This window comes from Vulpes lagopus, chromosome 7 (genome assembly GCF_018345385.1).
Source record: "Vulpes lagopus strain Blue_001 chromosome 7, ASM1834538v1, whole genome shotgun sequence".
In the NCBI taxonomy this organism is placed as follows: domain Eukaryota; kingdom Metazoa; phylum Chordata; class Mammalia; order Carnivora; family Canidae; genus Vulpes; species Vulpes lagopus.
This window is the reverse complement of record NC_054830.1, coordinates 126091083-126111464: the sequence shown is the minus strand read 5'-3', so window position 1 is coordinate 126111464 and position 20382 is coordinate 126091083. Positions and strand designations below refer to the sequence as shown.

Sequence of the window (20382 nt, the reverse complement as noted above, 5' to 3'; positions counted from 1 at the left end):
CAGTCCGCATATCCAAGATGCCAAACAAAACCCAAGTGGAAAAATAAAATGAAATCATCACTTAGACACAGCATAATAAAACTGCAGAGAAGTAATATAAAGAAAGCAGCCAGAGGAAAAAGATTCCATTAGTTTCAATGAACAAGAGACTAATAGTTGGTTTCTTCATAGCAATGATACAGAAGCCAGGAGACAGTGGGAAGAGATCTTCAAGATCTTCACCCAAAGAGAATTTTAGGCTCAGAAAAAATTCCTGTTAAGAATGAAGGTAAAATATAGACATTAAAAAAAAAAATTTTGAAGTGAATCTGCCACCAGCCGAACTGCACTAAATTATTCCAGACAGTAGCTCAAAGACACAGCCAAGGAACAGAGAGCAAAAAAGATGGCAAAAAAATGGGGAAACCTAAATGAATACTGACTATACAATAGTAATGACTTATATTTAAAGAGATACAGAATATATGACAACATATAAATTTTTTTTTAAGATTTTATTTATTTATTCATGAGACACACACACACAGAGGCAGAGACACAGGCAGAGGGAGAAGCAGGCTCCATGCAGGGAGCCTGATGTGGGACTCAATCCCGGGTCTCCAGGATCACGCCCTGGGCCAAAGGCGACACTAAACCGCTGAGCCACCCGGGCTGCCCGACAACATACAAATTAAGAGGGAAGTAAATGGAGTCATAAGGCAATCGTCAACAAGTGTCAAAGAATTTAAATCACACAGAGAATATGTTCTCCAATAACACTGCAATTACATCTTAGATAGCTATCTCTGGAAATTAAGAACTATACTTCCAAATAATATCTGTGGGTCAAGTTACAAGTAATGATGAAATCAGAAAATTCTTTGAAATAAGTAACTAAAACAGATACCTAGACATGTAGGAATGGAGTTTATGAAAGGCAGAATTTCTAGGTGGCCTCTGCATTCCCTCCTCATCCCCATAACCATCCCCTCGTGAGGGCAGAACCTATTAACTTGCTTCTTACCAACAGATATGGCAAAGGTGAAAAGATTCTGGAGATGCAATTACTGTTCCTATTCTGCTGGTGTTGATTTAGTCAAAAGGGAGATCATGGGTGGTTGTGACCTAATCAGGTGAACCCTGGCTGGTCTATCTGAAAGAGACTCCAAGCAGAGTCTCTCCTGATGGCTTGGAAGCGGCAGTCAAGACATGATCTGCTTATATGGAGAGGCAGCCTCTAGTGGCGGAGGGCTGCAAGGAATTGGATTTTGTCAACAACCGGATGAGTGTGGAAAAGGGCCCGAAGCTAAGCCGTGGGTCGACTCTAGACTTATAGGTACTGGGTCATCATAGAAGAACGCTGTTTTTAGGTGGGTAGATTGATGGTCAGACACTTGTCACAGAGCATAGATAAATGAACATACAGCTAAAGTAGCATTTAGAAGGATATCTACAGGTTTTTTTTTTTTTAAGATTTTATTTATTTATTTGAAAGAAAGAGAGAGAAACAGGTTCCCTGCTGAGCAGAGAGCCTGATGTGTGCCTTGATCCCAGGATACTGAGATCATGACATGACCTGAGCTGAAGGCAGATACTTAACCTATTGAGCCATCCAGGTGGATATATATATATATATATATATGTATATATATATATGAATATATTGTATTCATATATATATATATGACTAGAAAGTTGAGAACATGAGCTAAAGATCCATGACAGTAATACAGAAGTGTGACGGATTATTTTGTTTAGTTGAAACTTGCGCTGGGGTGCCTGGGAGGTGCAGTTGGTTAAGCGTCTGCTTCTCCCTCTGCCTCTCCCCACTGGCTTGTGCTCTTTCTCAGTCAGTCTCTCTCAAATAAATAAATAAAATCTTAAAAAAAAAAAAAAAAAGAAAGAAACTTGTATTAATTCCAAACGTTGTACAAATATGCAAAGGATAGATGACAGCTCAAATCTTGGAGAAAAAGGTATAAAGACTTGTTTTACCAGACATCGAGAATTTTAAAATTTGTAGTAGTTAAGGCAATATGTTACTGATGTACAGAGACATGGACCAATGTAACAATGAAGAGCCCAGAAACAGACTCAGGTAAAATGGGCATTTATAGATGACAGAACTGGTACGGCAAATCAACAGAGAAAAATGAGTTTTCAAGGAATTAAAAAAATAATAATAACCACGTTATTTACCTTATCCTATAGAACATAAAACTGTACAGATTTTAGAACACAGTACAAAAGAAGATAATCATGACTCCAAGATGGAGACGAATTTCTTCAGCAAGACATAAAAATACCAACAATACAGAAAAAAACTGAAACATTTCATTAGGATCAGAAAGATAAACAGACTGAGAAAATATTTCAAAGTTATAACCAAAGGATTGGCCTCCTGAATTTATAAGGGCGTCCTGTTAAGCAAAAAAGTCTCGAACAATCCCATTTTTTAAAACAAGCAAAAGATTTGAACAGGGACTTTATAAAAGAAAATCAAAGGGTAAGCAAAGCCACGAGTAAACAAATGAATCTCATGGAAATGCAAATTACACAACACTGAGGTCAAATACCAGATTCTTTCACAACATATACATGGCTCTAAAAAAGTAACTGAAATACATTAAAATGGTGGGATTATGGTGGATTGTATTCTTTGCATTATTATTTCTCAAATTCTTAAGTGTTGCCTTTTCATTATTTTATGCCTTGGAGATTTTTCAAAATCTTCAAGTCTGAGAATACCAAATGCAGAGCCTTCCCATTGCTGCTGTCAAGGCATCGATTGCTATGGTTGCTTGAGAAGAATTAGTTAGGACCAGGTGGAGGTGAAGATACACACTTCGTATGCAAACAGTTCTACTCCTGGATGTATTCTCGAGAGATCCTACACATATGCAATAGGAGAGATATGTAAGAATGTTCTTTGAGGGGCATCTGGATGGCTCAGCTGGGTAAATGTCTGCCTTTGGCTCACGTCATGACCCTCTGGGTTCCCAGGTCAGATAGAGCCCTTTGCTGGGCTCCCTGCTCAGTAGGGAGCCTGCTTCTCCCTCCTCCCGTTGCTCCTCCCCTCCTGCTCATGCTCACTCTTTCAAATGAATAAAATCTTAAAAAAAAATGTTCATCATTTTGTAACAGTCTAGGTGCTAGCACAGCAGAAGAGACACATACTGCAGTGTCCTCATATAACGGACAGATATACAGTAAGAGAAAACCACCACAGCCATGAGCATCAATAGGGATGACTCAGCAAAAAACAGTCAAAGGAAAATACATGTACTATTCTAATTATTAAATAGGATCTAATACTCTATTAAGCTTCATTAAAGAGACCCTGGGTGGCTCAGTTGGTTAAGCATCTGCCTTTGGCTCAGGTCATGATCTGAGGGTCCTGGGATGGAGCCCCAAGTCAGGCTCAGCAGGGAGCTGGCTTCTCCCCTCCCTCTGCCACTCCCCCCTGCTTACACTCTCTCTCTCTCACCATCTCTCTCAAATAAATAAAATCTTAAAAAAAAAAAAAAAACTTTACTGAAGTTTACTTTTGCCTGATACTTTTCTTAGACTGTCTTTCAGGAGCATAAACTTCAGGACTATTCAAAGTGTGGTCTACAAGGCCATACTGAACTGTTACTGGTTGAAGAAGAGATAAGCACAAAAAGAGAACAGAAATATGCCTAGAAAGCAGGCAATTAAAAGGCTAATAGTAATTTAATAGTGCCAAAATATTCAAGCATGTGATTTTGTATTTACAAGGATCAGCTTGTGATGGTTTGGAAGTTTTTTTTTTTAAAGTGGTTTCAGGGGCGCCTGGGTGGTGTAGTCAGTTAAGTGCCTGACTCTTGGTTTCGGGTCAGGTCCTGATCTCAAGGTCATAGGGTGGGAGCCCCTCATCGGGCTCCTCACTCAACACAGAATATGCTAAAGTTTCTCTCTCCCTCTGCCTTGCCCCCCTTCATGCTCTCAAATTAGTAATCTTTAATTTTTTTTTAAAGTATGTTAACAGATTTCTTTTTTATTTACAATCAAGTTCTGTTGGGCAACATAAATAAATAAATAAAAGATGTGCCCTGGCCTGTGAATTCCACCTCCCTTGAGCTCTTGGAACAGCACGCTGGAAAGTGGGGGAGGAGGGCTGGGGATAGAGGATGGACAGGGCGCTCCTCCTCACGGAGCTCCAGCACTCATACCCGCAGCTGTCCAGAGAACAATTGTGGAAGGAAAAAAATAAAGTGCAAATTAAAAAGTCATGAAAGTATTGGTGTTTCAATCACTCAGGAACTAAAAGGATATACACAGGTAAAATGGTAAAGATTAAAAAAAAAAAAAAAAAAAGCCACAGGCCAGTTTTTTCCTGGCCTTGATCCTAACTCCTGAAACCTAAAGAGGACATCCCCATGCTTCTTGGAATGGGCTTCTCGCACTAAAGCACTGAGGGGGTATTGCACATAGGCTTGGCAAAGGGGCAGTGACCCGGAACTGCTGGCTCCGGGCTAATACATTCGAGGCCTCCAATCTCTCCAATCTCTCGTTACCAGTGACTGTAACTGAGGTGCAACTGGGAAGAAGGTGGTGCATGCCCCACCCACTTTCTGGAAGTCCACGGAAGACCCTCCACTCCTGCTCAAATAAGTAATCTTAAAAAAAAAAAAAAAAAGTGGTTTGAGAACTACTACACGTAACTGATAAAAATACAAAGAAAAATAAGAAAATTATTTCTATTACCAGCCAAACATTGCTATGTCTAGTGGGGAAGTTCAGGGATGTGATCAAGAAAGGACACACAGAAGCCTTCTATGGTGCTGGCAATGTCGCATTTAACCTATGCATTGGTTATATGAACGTGTGCTTTATGTTCTCTTTAAATTATACATATTTAATAACTTCTGTATTATGCCAATTTCACAATTTTATGTTTAAAATTTGATTCAGGGAATATAAAACCAGTTCTTTAAAATACATACAAGTATCTATAAAAGTAACCAAAATATATCTAGGTAGATGGTGGGATTGAGTGAATTTTACTCTTTGAACCATTAATTCTCAAATTCTGGTGTTGCCTTTTCTTTTTAAAGGAATAGTAATCACTAGTAATTAACATCACTAAAACAGATTGTGCCAGACCAGTGTTACTTCTATATATCTTGATTCCAGCAAGTAATATGATCACTTCTAATATCTTATGGATAAAATGGAGAAATGGGAACTGAAAGACAGCACATTTGCTAGTTTACAGATAACATCCTTGTATTTTCCCCCAGAATCTGGAAACAACCATGACAGAGAAGTTTGATCAAACATCACTTTTATTATTAACAAAGTTAAAGAACAGTTTTTTTTAGTATGTAGCAATGGAGACTGGCTAATAGTCCATATCCCTGAATTAGAGATTAATCCACTTAATCACTGGCCTAGCGAGACAACCACGGGTTCCCCTATGAGGAGACAATGTTAAACTCCTTTCTCGGGAGTAAGTCTTCTGATCCATATATTCTCTTTCACATCTAGCATCCTAGAATGTCTAAAGACTCTCCCAGTCGATTCCGCTTCACTACTTATAGAATATAAGTTGCTCATAGAGCTATCCTGTCTCCCTCAACTAAGTTCCCGGTGGTCAAGACTATCTTATTCATTTTTGAAACTTCTAGCAGACTATTGAGTACATGATCGATGAATGCTTTCACGTTTGTGTTACATATTACTTAAGAGCCATATGAATAGAACCTACAGTAAAAACTTTGGAAACTAAAGATCAAGAGACTAGAATTCGACCCATGAGAAAAATATAGCTATTTATTAAGTGCTCATATTTGATAGGCACTGATCCTAAGTGTTTCATAAACACCTCATTTGATTCTCATTATAGTAGATATAACCTTAGTGATAAAGAAACAGAAATAGAGTTGTTAAAATCATTTGTGTGAAGTCACACAACTGTAATCTGAACTTGGCTGTGACTCCAAAGCCAAAGCCCTGAACTTCTGTTGAGCTATACTGAAATCAAGATAGTTAAGCCTTCTGAGATCTACCCTTAATTGGTGCTTGTAAGGCAGTGCTGCAGTGGTTGGAGGAGAGGCTCTGGAGCCAGACTGCTATGGTCACACCGCCTCTGCTCATTACTGAGGTGTACGAAGGCTCCTTAACCCATTTATGCCTCTGTCTCCTTATCTATGAAATGAGGAGGATATCCTTAATTCACAAGATTATTGCAAAGATGAAATGTGTGGATACAGGTAAAATACTTAGCACAGCACCTGACACATGGTAAGCATTCAATAAATATTAACCTATATTTACTGGTACTTCTCTGCTACTTTTGTTGAATTTTGGCCAGGAACCAGAATGTCCCCTACGACTACATTATGAAGGGAAAGAAAAAAGCTTGAGGAAACTTGGTATTAAACAACCTAAGGTTAATTTCCTTAAGAAAACAAAGGGCTTTTTAGGAACTGAGGGCTTAACTCCTATTCACCCAGCCTTTCAGTAAGAAATGCAAAAAGGTTAAAAAGGAGGTAGTTTCAAGGTGGTATTCCTCTTCTTTATCTTTCTTAGCCAGCCCCTGAGATGTTTAAATGAAATACCAAATAAAAATCACTCTCTCAGGGCGCCTGGGTGGCTCAGTTGTTAAGAGTCCAACTCTTAATTTCAGCTCAGGTCTAGACCTCAGGGTTGTGAGATCCAGCCCTGAAGTGGGTTCCACCCTGGGCGTGGAGCCTACTTAAAAAACAAAAAAACAACAACAAAAAAACCACTCTCTTGCTACAAATTGTATCCCAAGCTGCAAGTTTGTAAGGAGCTTTACAAAGACAAATCCTGACAGAGACAAGTGAAGTTGGTTTGTTGAAAGATTATTTTTATTCTACAAGAATTGATTGGTGCAATCCTGCAGAACCAACATCTGTTTAGAGAAATTTTTCTTTTCAAAAGTAAATGAAAACCCCCTTTGAATTATTTATATATTAACTTGCTTAACTTTTTTAAAACAATAGTCATAAGGTCTGCTTTGTCCTACTTAACTATAAATGTTACACATTTACAAACCAAAGCAAAAATGCAAATAAAACTTCACTGTATTTTCAAAGTTGATTATCAAGTCAGGAAGAAAGCTGTGAACCACAAACCATTTGTTTCTTTAATAGAAAAAAGAATGTTCTGATTATTAGCAAAGTAATATCTTAAAATGGATCTTCACACAGTTGAAATTTTAGTAATAAACTTGTATATCAAGTCCCTTTCCATTATTTATTTTACTTTAAAAATATATACAGCTAGTGATGTTAAATATATATTCTGAGCCATCTGTCTAAACATAAATATTTGGGAACTTCAAACTGTTCCAACAACTTATGAAAGGATTAAAGAAAAAAGATGAGCTACAAATTATACAGTAGGAGGAAGAAAAAAAAAAGCTCTTAACATTTAGGTCTGGATAGAGATGTATTTTCTCATTTATATATACATACTCGGTTGAATATAGACAGCCATCAAACTTGAACCAGTTACATACAGACTAGACGAAGCCTGTACTATTCTACAGTAGGTTAACCATGGTGATTTCGAAAAATTTAATAGATCTCAATAGTTTCAAATCAAAAGTTATTTGTAGTAGGATTCTAGTGAAGTTTTGATAGGCACAGAACAAATGACTGCATTACCTATGCTAAACTTGGTGCATTGGTCATACCTGACTCTGCTTAATTATGGTGGTAAGTGTCTGAATGTGACAGAGCAGACAGGCAACCAGAGAAGAACATGGAACATGCCCATGCTTATTGATCACATTACCACCAGTGTTGAAAATTTTCAAATCTAAATCTAGAGGGACTGATAAAGCTGCAGGACAATTCCACAACAAGAACCCAAGAATCTTAAACTTCAGTTCCTAATCCTCTGATAAACAGGTTAAGGAGTCACTATTTGGTCTTCAGAAATTTTAGAATTAAAGGACTGAACACATGTTCATTCCCTGCTACACTGTGGCATCTGAAATTAGCAAGCATGACCTTGAATCTGTTTTGCTCTTATATGCAGAAGTGTATATGCTTTTTGAAGACTGCTAGAGACAGCTTAGCATTAAGAGTTAACTTCCAGTCCATAGTGCTAAGTGACTAGAAATACTATCTAATCAGCATTCTACGTACCACTTATCAGAATCTCTACAATATGCCAGTCTTGTTCAGCACTCATCACTCTTGGGTGGGGGAGGGAGGCATGGCAAAAAGCAGCTGTAGTTTTGTTTTGTTTTGTTTTACCAGCAGAAAAGCTTTAAACACCTATACAGTTTTGCATTTGTCTTGTATTCTCTTCTGAATACCTGAACAAAAATCTTATTTCAGTCAGCTCAGTCTACGCAAATTATAAAATACAAACACAGTCTAAACCCTATAGTGTATGGAATATGCACTGTTTAATATTCATTAAATGCAGTACAATTGATGAAGATTATCAAATAAGAAACACATGGCATTCTAAAGTTTTAAATCATTTTAGGGTGGCTAACCAGATTGTACAAACTACATGAGCAAGACAACAAATGAAAACCAAAAAACCAAAACAAAATTAAAGAAAGACAGAAAGAAAGAAAGAAAGAAAGAAAGAAAGAAAGAAAGAAAGAAAGAAAGAAGGAAGGAAACCAAAGAAACTAACTTCTCAGTGCATCACAGTCATCAGGACAAAATATATGGCACTTTTACGATACAAATACTACAAGTATTAATTTAAGCCAGGAATGACTCAGACATTGAAGCCACATTAGGGCATGAATCAGCCAATCAAAATGTTAAAATTAAACAGATCTTTTTTCTTTGTAAAAGTACTGAAAATGTAGTATGTGCAGATAACTTACTAAAACTTTTTTCATTTTATCTGCCTCCCCCTGTAGAATCTTGTGTTATTCTGGAATTGTTCTACCTCTTTTAACAGTCTGCTTTTTAAGGCCTGTCATAAACTGTTATGCTATTGAAACATACTATTTTCCCTGTGGTAAGAATGTCTTCATGAAAAAAAAAAAAAAAAGAACATATCTGCTTATAAATCATAGAACAAACACAAAAAAACAAAAATCTGACATTTTGCAAGCTACCAAGAAATAAATTATACCATGATGCATCAATTTAAAATTATATCAATATTAATTAACATTTCCATGGTGGCTCCCCCCACCCCCAAATTAAACAGTGCAGAATAGGGCCTGGGCTACAGTTAATCACATTTGGTTTTCGGAAAAACAAAACTTTACTATAAACAATTAAAAGGCAATTTTCTTCCTCCACAACACAGACATTGAATTGAAGGTTTTTAAAATATCCACTACCTATAAGACAAGTACTGTTAAATGGCTAAAAGGAATCAAAATACCAAAGTTTAGTGTGCGAAGAGTAGATACAAACAACCAAGAAAAGATCATTGGTGCTGACTATTTAACATGAATAGCCCAAAATAAGTTCTGAAGTTTTTCTACCTTTACAAATAAAAAAAAGGTGTCCTTTCCACAGTTTGGGGATATGCACTGTACATCCCCCCCCAACAAGTGTATGAGTAAGGTTTAAAAATGTTGCCAATGTTAAGTTCTTCAGTACCTAAAATTAATTAGAGGACAGCAATAGTATGGTGGCAATGGTGCATCAATTCTCAAAATGTAGTTAGGATCCAACACGAGTTGTGGTGGTTCTTTTATCTGAGAAAAAGCTTTTCAGGAGAAATACCTGCCCTATGCTAACCACCAGGAGAATGAGTGCTTCTCCTACTGACCAGTAGGCCACTCTGGTATTTAGATCTTCTGCTCGGCTTCGGCCCTGAGCTTCTCTCAAACGGAAATGAGTCTGATAGTCGATGACAGACTTTAGAGCTTCGTGAATGGAGACACAGGCAGATTCCATCTAAAAAGAAATGGTTCCAGTTAGTATGTCCAATTGATCTTTCAATTTGACCTCAGTGCCTCCTCTGAGTGGCACACACTACTCAGCCGGCACTTGCTCATTCACTCATGTATGCCTGTGGTCCTGGCAATGCCACACTCCTGTTCGGCCCCACTGGGATGACTTGCCCCCCCAACTTGGGAAGCCATAGCTGCAGCACCTGTAAGGTCCTAACTAGATGGATGAAACGCTAAGCTAACAGTTGCAGAAACATTTTCTAGTTAAGGTTGGCGGTTACAGAGTTTCAAGTTCAGGTTCCTCAACCAGGAAAAATTAGGAGGAAGACAATGGCAGGTCCGTAAACTTGATGGATAAGAAGAATACAAACCAAAGCCCAAATACCTACAAAAATAAACCAAGTAGGACACCAAAACAAGACTGAATTAGTCAAAGTTAACTATTTTAAAAGTACTTGGGTCTGAGCATGATAGGTCAGAGCATCAATGTCTTTCATGTTTTAATTTACCAATTTGCTAAATAAGTCTCCCCTCTCCTGCCATCAACCAAACCAACAGAACTATTGTCAATAGGATGGAAGTTTCAGTTTCAATGTGTCATCAGTCTGAGCCTTCACCAGGTGGCACCTTACCTTTTTACACGTTGATCACACGATCTGCTTTCAGAAAGGTTAAGTGTCTAAACATTTTTTTGTATATACATCAGAGTTTATTATTTTTCTACTGCTGAAAAAATCCTAGTGATGAAATATATAGTTTATCATTAAATTATACTTAATTTCCATCACAAACCATGTGTTAAGAATTTTTAAAATAATCTAAGTGTTTTTTTCCTTTTCATTAAGAAAGGAACTATTGACATATTTGTGTATGGCCATACAAAGGAAAAATATTTTTATGACACAGGACAGTGATGAGGGCCACTGAGGGTGGAAAGCAGGGGAGAAAGATGGTCAACATAACTACTTTCCTGTATTCTGAAAATTCTCCAGGAAATGAAGTTTATCTTAGCAAATCTTCCAATGTTCCTTTCTGCTTCTCTCTCTCCTTTTGGATGCCAAAACTCATTAAGCCAACTCAGTCACTATAAGACCTCTACGTCACAAAGTTATTTGGACCCATTTCTCCTAAAGTGCTTAGGACTTTTACAACTTTTTTCCTCTTTTTACTAATAAATCTTCAGAATCTCTCAAAAGATTCTGGGAAATTTTTTTCCTTAATTTTAGTGAAGGAATATAAGCACTAGAAAAGAATTCAAGCATTTAATAAAGTTCTACCAAAGTAAGTACAAAAGCAATCATTTATAAAAATATTCCATTAAAATACATCTAGAAAGTGAGAATTATGTGGTCCATAAACTGCATGGATCTGTTAGAACACTCACATTTTTGCTGTTCTTCCTTTTGTTTAGGTCCCTATGAAGCAAAGATTAACAAAACTGTGCCATAATGAATGATTTCTAATTTGTTGTAGAAGGCTACAGAGGTGCTTCTGGCAGATCTCTACTTTCTATGCATTCTTAAAGTGGTATGCCTGCTAACCCTGGAAGTATGCATAAAAGTAAGGACACAAATTCGGAATGTTTAACAATTCCCTGAAGCCCAACATGGAGTAAGGGTTAAGATGTGCTGGATGAAAGAAAATGATAGAAATTAAGGGACTAATTGCATGGATGTATATGATTTTTGAGATAGAAAATGTAGGCAGGGGGCACCTGGGTGGCTCAGTGGTTGAGTGTCTGCCATTGGTTCAGGGTATGATCTTGGGGTTCTGGGATTGAGTCCCACATCGGGCTTCCTGTAGGAAGGCTGCTTCTCCCTCTGCCTATGTCTCTGCCTCTCTCTCTGTGTGTGTCTCTCATGAATAAAGATATAAAATCTTTAAAAAGAAAAGAAAATGTAGGGAAAAAGGGAAACTCTAGGTGGCAATGTCCAGAAGGGCACAGTACAATGAGGGGTCATGTCAGTAATTAACAGATGGCTAACCTTGTTTCACCAACATGTATTTTCCTATTTTCCTCCCTTTTGCAATTAACTTAAGGCAACTCTCTGGTGTGTTACCATTTCAGTAATACTCTTATACTTTATAATTATTTCTGAAAGGCAACACTATATAACCCCAGTAGCATTATCAACATATAAAATAATAAAAAATATTTAATTAAAGTTTTCAATATAATGTTCAAATTTCCCCAAATATTTCAGAAGTTATTTCCAAATCAGAATCCAAACAACTTTGACATTTGGTTGGTTCAATCATTTGGTTGATGTGCCTTTTAAGTCTCTTTGAATCTTTAGGTTCTCTTCCTGCTTATTCCCTTCCCATCTGTTGAAGAAATCGGGTCCTTTGCCCTGCTGCATTTCCACTTCCTAGATTTTCCTGACTGTATCTTCACGGTGTTCCTCCATCTTATGTTTTTCTTATCCACTGCTAGTTGGAGCAAGAGACTTGAAGGAATTCAGATGTAATGCCCTGGGTAGGAACACCTCCTGGGCAATGTTGCATACTTCAATAATGCATATTATCAGAAGATACACAATGCCCCATTCTCTCTCCATCTGGAACAATCATTAGACTTAGGTGATATTGGTCTGATCCAGTCACTGTAAATCTCCTCCTCAGCCTTTCACCTAGGGTTTTAGCAGTGACCAGTTATCACAGTCTACCCTAGGTCCATTATTTTATTAATAGGTGAAAAATGGTGATTTACAACTCTATACTTTTTCTGCATTTACCAGCTGGTAATTTTCTCTACTTTAAGGTGTGAACAGCTGCTTTGTAAGTATCGCTACCACAGCGACTTATTAGCTAAGGAGAAAAATAAGCCTAAAGTAAAGAAATGTGATATTAATAAAGGAGATTAACAGATACTAACTGCTTTATTACCACTCATTCCTTTTACCTATTAAGGTTTTTTTAGGGCAAGCTACCTTCTTATACAATTAAAACTCACAAAGGTTAAGTTATAATCAAGGGTCCCAATGAAAAATCTTTTTACAAAGCAAAGTGCCATTCATACAGGATGCTAACATAAGAGAACATTTCTGAAAGTAAGAGCAAGTGAATACATCCTGCTAATGCTCACAGTAGGTCTATGAATTAAGGCTCTTACATATTATTAAAAACTGCCTCTATCACCACATGACTTTGCCAACAGACTAACTAGAACCCAGGAACAATGTAATACCTAATTTAAGGTTCTAACAAAAGGGGATTAAAAGTAATTCCTCTGGATATTGAGTATCTTTTAGATACAATCTAAGCTCAGACTATATTAAAAACTGGAAATAAAATAGCCGTTTTTATCACCTGAGCAGCATCTGTTCATTGACTTCGAACTTCTTTCCTTATCTTTTTGTCATTAAGGTCTTCCTCAAAATAAAATCCAATCTACCTTTACCTTATTTTTTTTTTAAAGATTTATTTATCTATTTATTTCGAGGGGAAGGGCAGAGGGAGAGAGTCCTTAAGCAGACATCCCGCCTGGCATGCAGCCTGATGCAGGGCTCTATCCCAAGACCTGAGATTACAACCTGAGCCGAAATCAAGAGCTATCCACCCCAACCAACCGAGCCACCTGGTGCCCTTTAACTATTTGTTAGATGACTTACTTCTAATCGTTAGTATTTTACTTTAAGTTACATCAAACATTATGCTAATAGCGGCGTGAATTAACACTAAATCCTGGTTTAACACTACCCTGTGGCATATTTATTTATCATTAAAGGCATTATTTTGTTTCCAGTTATAGCAACCTGCCAGGTTATGAATCCACATTCCTCCATGAACTAAAAACAAATGTTTCAGAATGCCGGAGCACTGTCCAGTCTTCCTCAACTTCCTTTCCCATTGAAGTGATCCTCCTATTTTAAGGCTTATTTTCTTCAAACTGAAAAGTTCATAAACTCAGAGACACAGGCAGAGGGAGAAGCAGGCTCCCTGCAGGGAGCCTGATGTGGGCCTCTATCATGAAGTCCAGGATCAAACCCTGGGCCAAAGGCAGGCACTTAACTGCTGAGTCATCCAGGGATCCCCAGCGGTGGTCTTTACCAAACATGCCCCAAGTTCTCTGTGAAATGTTTTTAATCTATTGTAAGAATTAAGATAGATCTTAAAAACTGTGTAAAAGTCTCAAAATTCTGTGTTCATCAATAGTGAATGCATATTAATTTATGCTTTCCCCCTCTTCAACCACACCACTATATCGCTGACTTTTTATTTACCTGGGTAAGAGCGCTGACTCGGTTCTCGCTAGGAAACAAAGGTGGGTCTTCTCCAACTTGAAAATCAAAATACACGGTTTTGTGTGTGAAAGTAGAAAATTCATTGCTAAAACAAAATTTGTATGTCCCATTTTTGGAGGCTGTGAAGGTAAAGCTATCATACTGTTTCTTCATCTCTTTATACAACACATTACCATCGGGATCTTCTAATCGGCAGTCTACATCATAGTGACCGCCAGTAATCACCTATAAAGAGAGAGAGGAAAAAGGAAGATATCACTGCAAGTAACAAGTCTGAGAGAGTAACCAAATTTCCTCTTAAAATAACAATAAGGCTATGGGCAACAGACTTTCCTATCACAGGCAATTTTACATTTTTTAATTTCCAGCAGTGGATAGAATGTAAGAGGCACATGTCCGTTTAACTAAAGCTTTATAGAAACTGGACAAATTTCCTCATGACCGGAAGGAGGGAACTAGCTAATCAGGCAGACGACTGTTCTAATTAAGGGAGGTCTCTTACATCAATTGCTTTGCCCAATGACCCTACAAGAGAGGGTTTTCACCCTCCATTTCACAAACTGAGAAACAGAGTTAAGATAAGCAACCTCCCCAAGACTGCTCATCTAGCAAAAGGCGGAGGCAGAACCTGAATTCCAAAGTCATACTCACGACCCTTAAGCTCATCGTCTGGAGTATTTTCCCTCCCCAAATATTCTCTCCTAGTTTCCTATCAGCACCATCCAAGCACACACACGCATAGTGCGGTGAAGTGGTGAATTAGGTCAGTCCTTGGCTTAACACCCCAAGCATGTTTCTATCAGAGAACTTTAACTCATTTGATTGCCAAATTACAGTTAGATTTGTTTCTTCAGTGATGCTATAGGTCAGTTACATGGAATGTGACACATATTTTGTTTTGAACTACATTATGAACTGAACAGACTTGTGGGCTAGTCTAAGAGTATTACCATTATTTTAATAAGCTTGTTTCCCTGAGAAACCTCAAGGACTAAACCATATTGTTTGTATACTTGTGATTAAAGCAAAAACAAAACCGGACAAAGCAAAAGCAAACACATCTTCTGCTTATCTGGAGAGCTTGTGTTTTCGGGCAAGCACATTTTAAAGGAAAGCCAGGGGATAAATGAAATGTTCTCAAGAGGATTCTAGAGCTGTTTTCAAGCGCTTATGCTTAATCACTTACAATTTATAGGCCACTTGGGTTGCAAAGAAGAAGCAGAGGGAGATCTCTCCTGAGGTAGCAGGGACAGGTGCAGTAGTCAGGGAGAAAAGTGGGGAGAGGGAGGGAGGGACAGGTAGGAAAGGAAAAGGCACAGGGTGAAAAGCTGGGAAAGATGTGAGGAAAAGACTTGTGGTTCAGAGGGTTCCCAACCGCTCCGAGATGGGGGAAGGCCACAAGTTTGTACTTTCGGGCTTGAACTCTTTCCATTAGCATAGTATTGACATTCTAGGTCCATAGAACAGAGATCAAACTGCACTTCAAAGGACTGGCTGCTAATGTGACCTTTTGTCACTTAGGAGACAGCATGAACAACTGTACTATGTCACCAGATCACCTTGATAATTAAAGGAAATATAATTATGTACTTAGGAAGCTGCAAAAATATGTAAGTATTAACATATGGATATAATGTTTCGACATAAAATGTGTCTTAACAATTGGGCATTTACCACTTCTCCAAATGTCAACAACCTTTCCTCTGGGTGAAGATCATGACTTCATTTTTATATACCCAAGTGTTCACGCTTGGCTGCTGTACTCTGAATAGTCAAATATGTACACAAACTGAACAGGACCAGAGCTGATCACCATGTCACTTTTCCTCCGTCAACCTTTAAAACAAATCATCTTGTTTCAGATAAAAATGAGAAGCCTTCATAATCTGTCTGGTCACGTAAATTAGAGACCAGGAATCATCCCGAACTAAGTGTCCCTAACTGTCCAGCCCTCACATTGACATTACCACCTCTCTCAAATTCAGCCATCTCTTCCATTCCTAATCCACAGTCTAGACAAGACTAAAGCCACAGCTTCCTAAAAGGTTTTCCCACAACCTGATCTCTCTTCTCTCTAACCCAGGGGTTCTCAGCCTCAGCTAACATAAGGCTGGATAATTCTTTGTGGTAGGGGGCTGTATTGCCCTGTGCACTGCAGCACATTCAGCAGCCTTTTGGGTTTCCATCCTCTGGATGTCAGTAGCGCCACCTCTCCTCACGTGTCTGGGGGAGGAGGGGCAACCTCCCCACCTCCCCATCCCCTTAAAACCTTTCACAATTCCTGTGGCCTACAGAAAAATCCAAACCTGTTAACAATGCTGTACCACTCCTCTGCACCTCCTTCAAGGGAGCTTCACCTCTCTTACTCTGTGTTCCAAAAATAGCAGACTGTTCTCTGAACCAGTCTTTGTTTTACACCTGCACGAACAGCAGCAGGCTAAACAGGTCTTGTCTGCTACAGAATCAGGACCCAAAATGACAATGCTTACAAATCTACAGCTTGTTACAGGAAAAGAATATAAACTATCAGAATCAAAAGCTGTCTTACAGAAAGAGGTTGGGAGGTTAGGAGTGGGTTCCTCTGTGCTCCCTCTGTGAAGATTGGAGATTGAGCCAGACACAGACTCTCAGACTGTGAACTACCCCTGTGCAAGAAACATCTTGCAACTAACTAGCAAGCCCCAAATTGAGGCTTGGCTGGTTTTTTTTCTATCTGGCTGGTCACATAGATGTATTCCTGCTATATAACCAGTTTCAACATCACTGGGGGGGGGGGGGGGGGGGGCAGGCAGGGGTGTCACCAAGGCCAGGTGTAAATCATCAATATCACTATTACCAATTAACAATGCTGACAAACCTCTAAAGCCCCTGAACCCACAGTTACAAAGCGGCACTATTACTCACTGTATTTCAGTGTGGGCTCAAGCTGTTTTCAGGAAAGGAGTCTCATAAACATCATCTACTTGCCTACGCTGCCCTTTCCCCTATGCCATCTTGTAGAAATATGCTTATTTCTCCTAGACAAAGCTCAAACATGAGCTCAGCCACCTTTCCCTTGACGATCCCTCCCTGTTTGGCCAGCACTGTACCCAGCCTGCACTGTCGCTGTTGCATTGAACACTTCATGTGTGTTCATGGAAGCCCCCAGAGGGCAAGTTCAGTTGCTCCCACGGCAACATCTCTGTGATGTGGTACATATAATAAAGGAATTAAGAATTTACTCTGGGACTGCATACTGATTCTGCTACTTGCTAAGTTTTGTGACCTTGGGTTTAAAGCTTTCAAAGCCTCAGCTTCATAAGTAAAACAGAAGTACTACATCTATTTCCTAGATCGAGTTGTCCTGAGAATTAAGTAACATACCTGAAATACTTAGCATACTGTCTGCTACGTAACAGATGCTATTTTTTTTTTTTTAGCCCAGAATAGAAGTGGTAGTATTCTCAGCACCAACCACAGTGTCTGATGTTGACACTTGAAATACACTCATATTTTTATATTACAATTCCTATTCTCTTCTTTTCTGTCCATGGCTCCAGTCCATGAAGTTAAACAAACTGAAGGGTGATCTGTAGCCTCCCTCTCTTTACTACCAATAGCCAAATCATCATGAGGTCCTGCTGATTTCACTTACTAACTTCTCTCCAATCTCTTTACTTTTTTCTTAAAGATTTATTTATATATTATTTATTTATTTAATGCATGTATGTATGTATAATTGATTGATTGATGATGCACAGAGAGAGGCAGAGACACAGGCATAGGGAGAAGCAGACTCCCTGCAAGGAGCTCGGTTCAGGACTCAATTCCAGGACCGTAGGATCACATGAGCCCAAGGTAGACAGATGCTCAACCACTGAGCCACCCAGGCATCCCCCCTTCACATTCTCCTTCCTCCCAGCTACCACGCTAGAAGCCTGGACAACTACAGTAGTCTCCTCATCAGTCTTCTACAGCTACTCTTCCAACACTCTAACACACACTCTACTTGCACAAGTTAATATCCATACAGCTACCAAAAGTACCTGGATCTCAGCACTGCACTGCTTACAACCCTTTGACGGCTTTCCTATGCTCTTACGAAAAACCAAAATTCTTAACTAGGCCAGCATGGCACATGGTCTGGCCCCTGACCTCCCTCCCTCTGACTCCTTATTCCCAACTATACTGGATTTCGATGGTCTTCAAATACCCAGTCACTCCTGCAATGGGTATTCCCGCACTCCCCATACCAAAGCATTTACCACTGATCCTTTATAATTCAGCTTAAAATCACTTCCTAAAGGAAGCCCTCATTGATCTCAAAGGTCAGACTGCTTACTCCCTATTTTCTGCTCTTAAAGCACAGTTCCAATGAATGAGCAGGTAAACTAAAAGGGTACAGTGGGTGGGGAATCAAGGATGGCAGTGACCCAAACCACTCAAACCACTTTTGTATCATCAGCACCTACCACTCAACAGCTGCTCTGATATGTTAAGTCAGCTACCAAGAAAGATGGAAATAAAGAGTGTTTCACACACGTAAGAAACTACATTCCATTAAAGTTTGTTTTCTGGGACGCCTGGGTGGCTCAGTGGTTGAGCGTCTGCCTTTGGCTCAGGTTGTGATTCCAGGGTCCTGGCTTCCCACGGGAAGCCTGCTTCTATCTCTCATGAATAAATAAATAAAAATCTTGAAAGAAAAAGAAAGAAGGAAAGAAAGAACATTTGTTTTCTATAGAATCCCCCGAACGAAAAGGGGCCTCTCATTTATCACAGCTCTTCGTTCTACACCTTTGGCAGGTGGTCACTCAACCTCGAGGGGAGCTCTTCCTGTGACAGGGACAGAACCAACCAAAGTCCTAATAGCATCAATGGAGAAAGTGAAAAGCAGTGGAATGAGGTATTGGCAGTACTTCCAATCTGATCACAGCGGAGGTGTGGAGTCAGTGAGAGGAACGGCCGGGACACTGAGCACCAGAGAACAGGAACTGTTGTTAAAAGGAGAGTCTTGTAAGGAGAAAGTTCAACAGGCGTTAAAGTGAAGGGCATTCGAGCGTGGAAGGAAGAAGTCACAGCGACACGAAGCATTTCTGGAATTCACGTATTTTCCTATCTGGTCTAAAATGGCTCTCGCCCCAGGTTTAGAACAGGAAAGGCAAATGCCCCACATCAGCTCGCTAGAGGGGATTCCGGGCTCAGCCAAAGAGTGGAAAAACCTAGACAGGAGGGAGTCGGCCGGCGGGCGGCAGCCCGGGCCCAGGCTTGCAGAGCGCGGAGTACCTGGAACTCGAGGGTGCACTTGGTGCCCTGCGTGATGTCCTCGTAGAAGCACTGCTTGGCGTTGTCCGGCAGCTCGAAGGTGATCTCCGAGGCGCCGCCGGGCCCCGGCACCAGCAGCAGCAGCAGCAGCAGCGCGAGCAGCCTGCAGCCCCAACGGCCCGCGGCGGCCGCCCAGCGCTGCGCGGACCCCGGCCCCGGCATCCCGAGGCGACGGCGGCGGCCTCCACGGAGCTGCGGGGAGACGCGGGGTCGGGTCTGCGCGGACGCCCCGCGCGCGGCAGGCCTCGGCCCCGGGAGGCCCGCGAAGACGCCCGGCAGAGTCGCTCCGAGCCTCGGAGGGATTCGGGACGAGGGGGCGAGCCGCCGGGCGCCGGCGAGCGGGGCGAAGGGACCAGGGCCCGGCGCCACGAACGACCTACAGGGCAGAGATAAAGCCGGCCGGGTACGGGCGGAAAAGGCCTGAGATGGCCGGAAGTGGGGCGAAAGCCTGGTAGGAGGGGGCGGGGCCTGAGGCACCTGCTCCAGCAACCCGGATGTGCTCTGCCCCGGCACTGGGGGACAGGCGTTGGAGTGTGTACGTGGAAGCTCGCGAGACGTCCGCTCGGTTCGCGTCGGCGTCGGCGTCGGCGTCGGCGCCGGAGGCGGGGGGCGGGGCCATCGCCGGGAACGTGGCGGGGCGGGGCGGGGCGGGGCCGGGGAGAGGGGCGGGGCCTGCTGGGGTAGCGGCGGGGCGTGCTGCGCGCAGGTGCCGGTCCGAGGGAGCGTCTCCGAGGGAGCGGCGGGGAGCGCGTTCTGCCCCAGGGGGCTAGTGACCGGTGGCAGGGCGCTTTGTTGCTGAGAGCTGACAGCTTTCTCATAAATAACAGCAAATATTTGGGGTGAGCCGTTTAACCATGAGTTTGAATTCTGGGACCGCTACAATCACAGGAATTTTAATCCCTGCTGTGCAATTCACTGGCCGGGTGACCTCTCAGCTTCACTTTTGCATCTGTAAAATGATAATACTCCGTAACGCAGAGG

General features: G+C 40.7%; 1 protein-coding gene across 1 annotated transcript in view; it reads right to left on the bottom strand.

Moving 5' to 3' along the window:
- LOC121495254 overlaps nucleotides 1-19900 on the bottom strand; it is a 47293-nt gene extending 27393 nt beyond the window's left edge. The window contains exons 1-3 of the mRNA XM_041762492.1: nucleotides 19363-19900; nucleotides 14080-14325; nucleotides 9629-9860 (exon numbers count right to left, since the gene is read on the bottom strand). Of these exons, the coding sequence (XP_041618426.1) occupies nucleotides 9629-9860; nucleotides 14080-14325; nucleotides 19363-19563 (679 nt within the window). The 5' untranslated portion in view covers nucleotides 19564-19900. The remainder of the gene's footprint in view (nucleotides 1-9628; nucleotides 9861-14079; nucleotides 14326-19362) is intronic.
- Nucleotides 19901-20382: the final 482 nt, after the last annotated feature.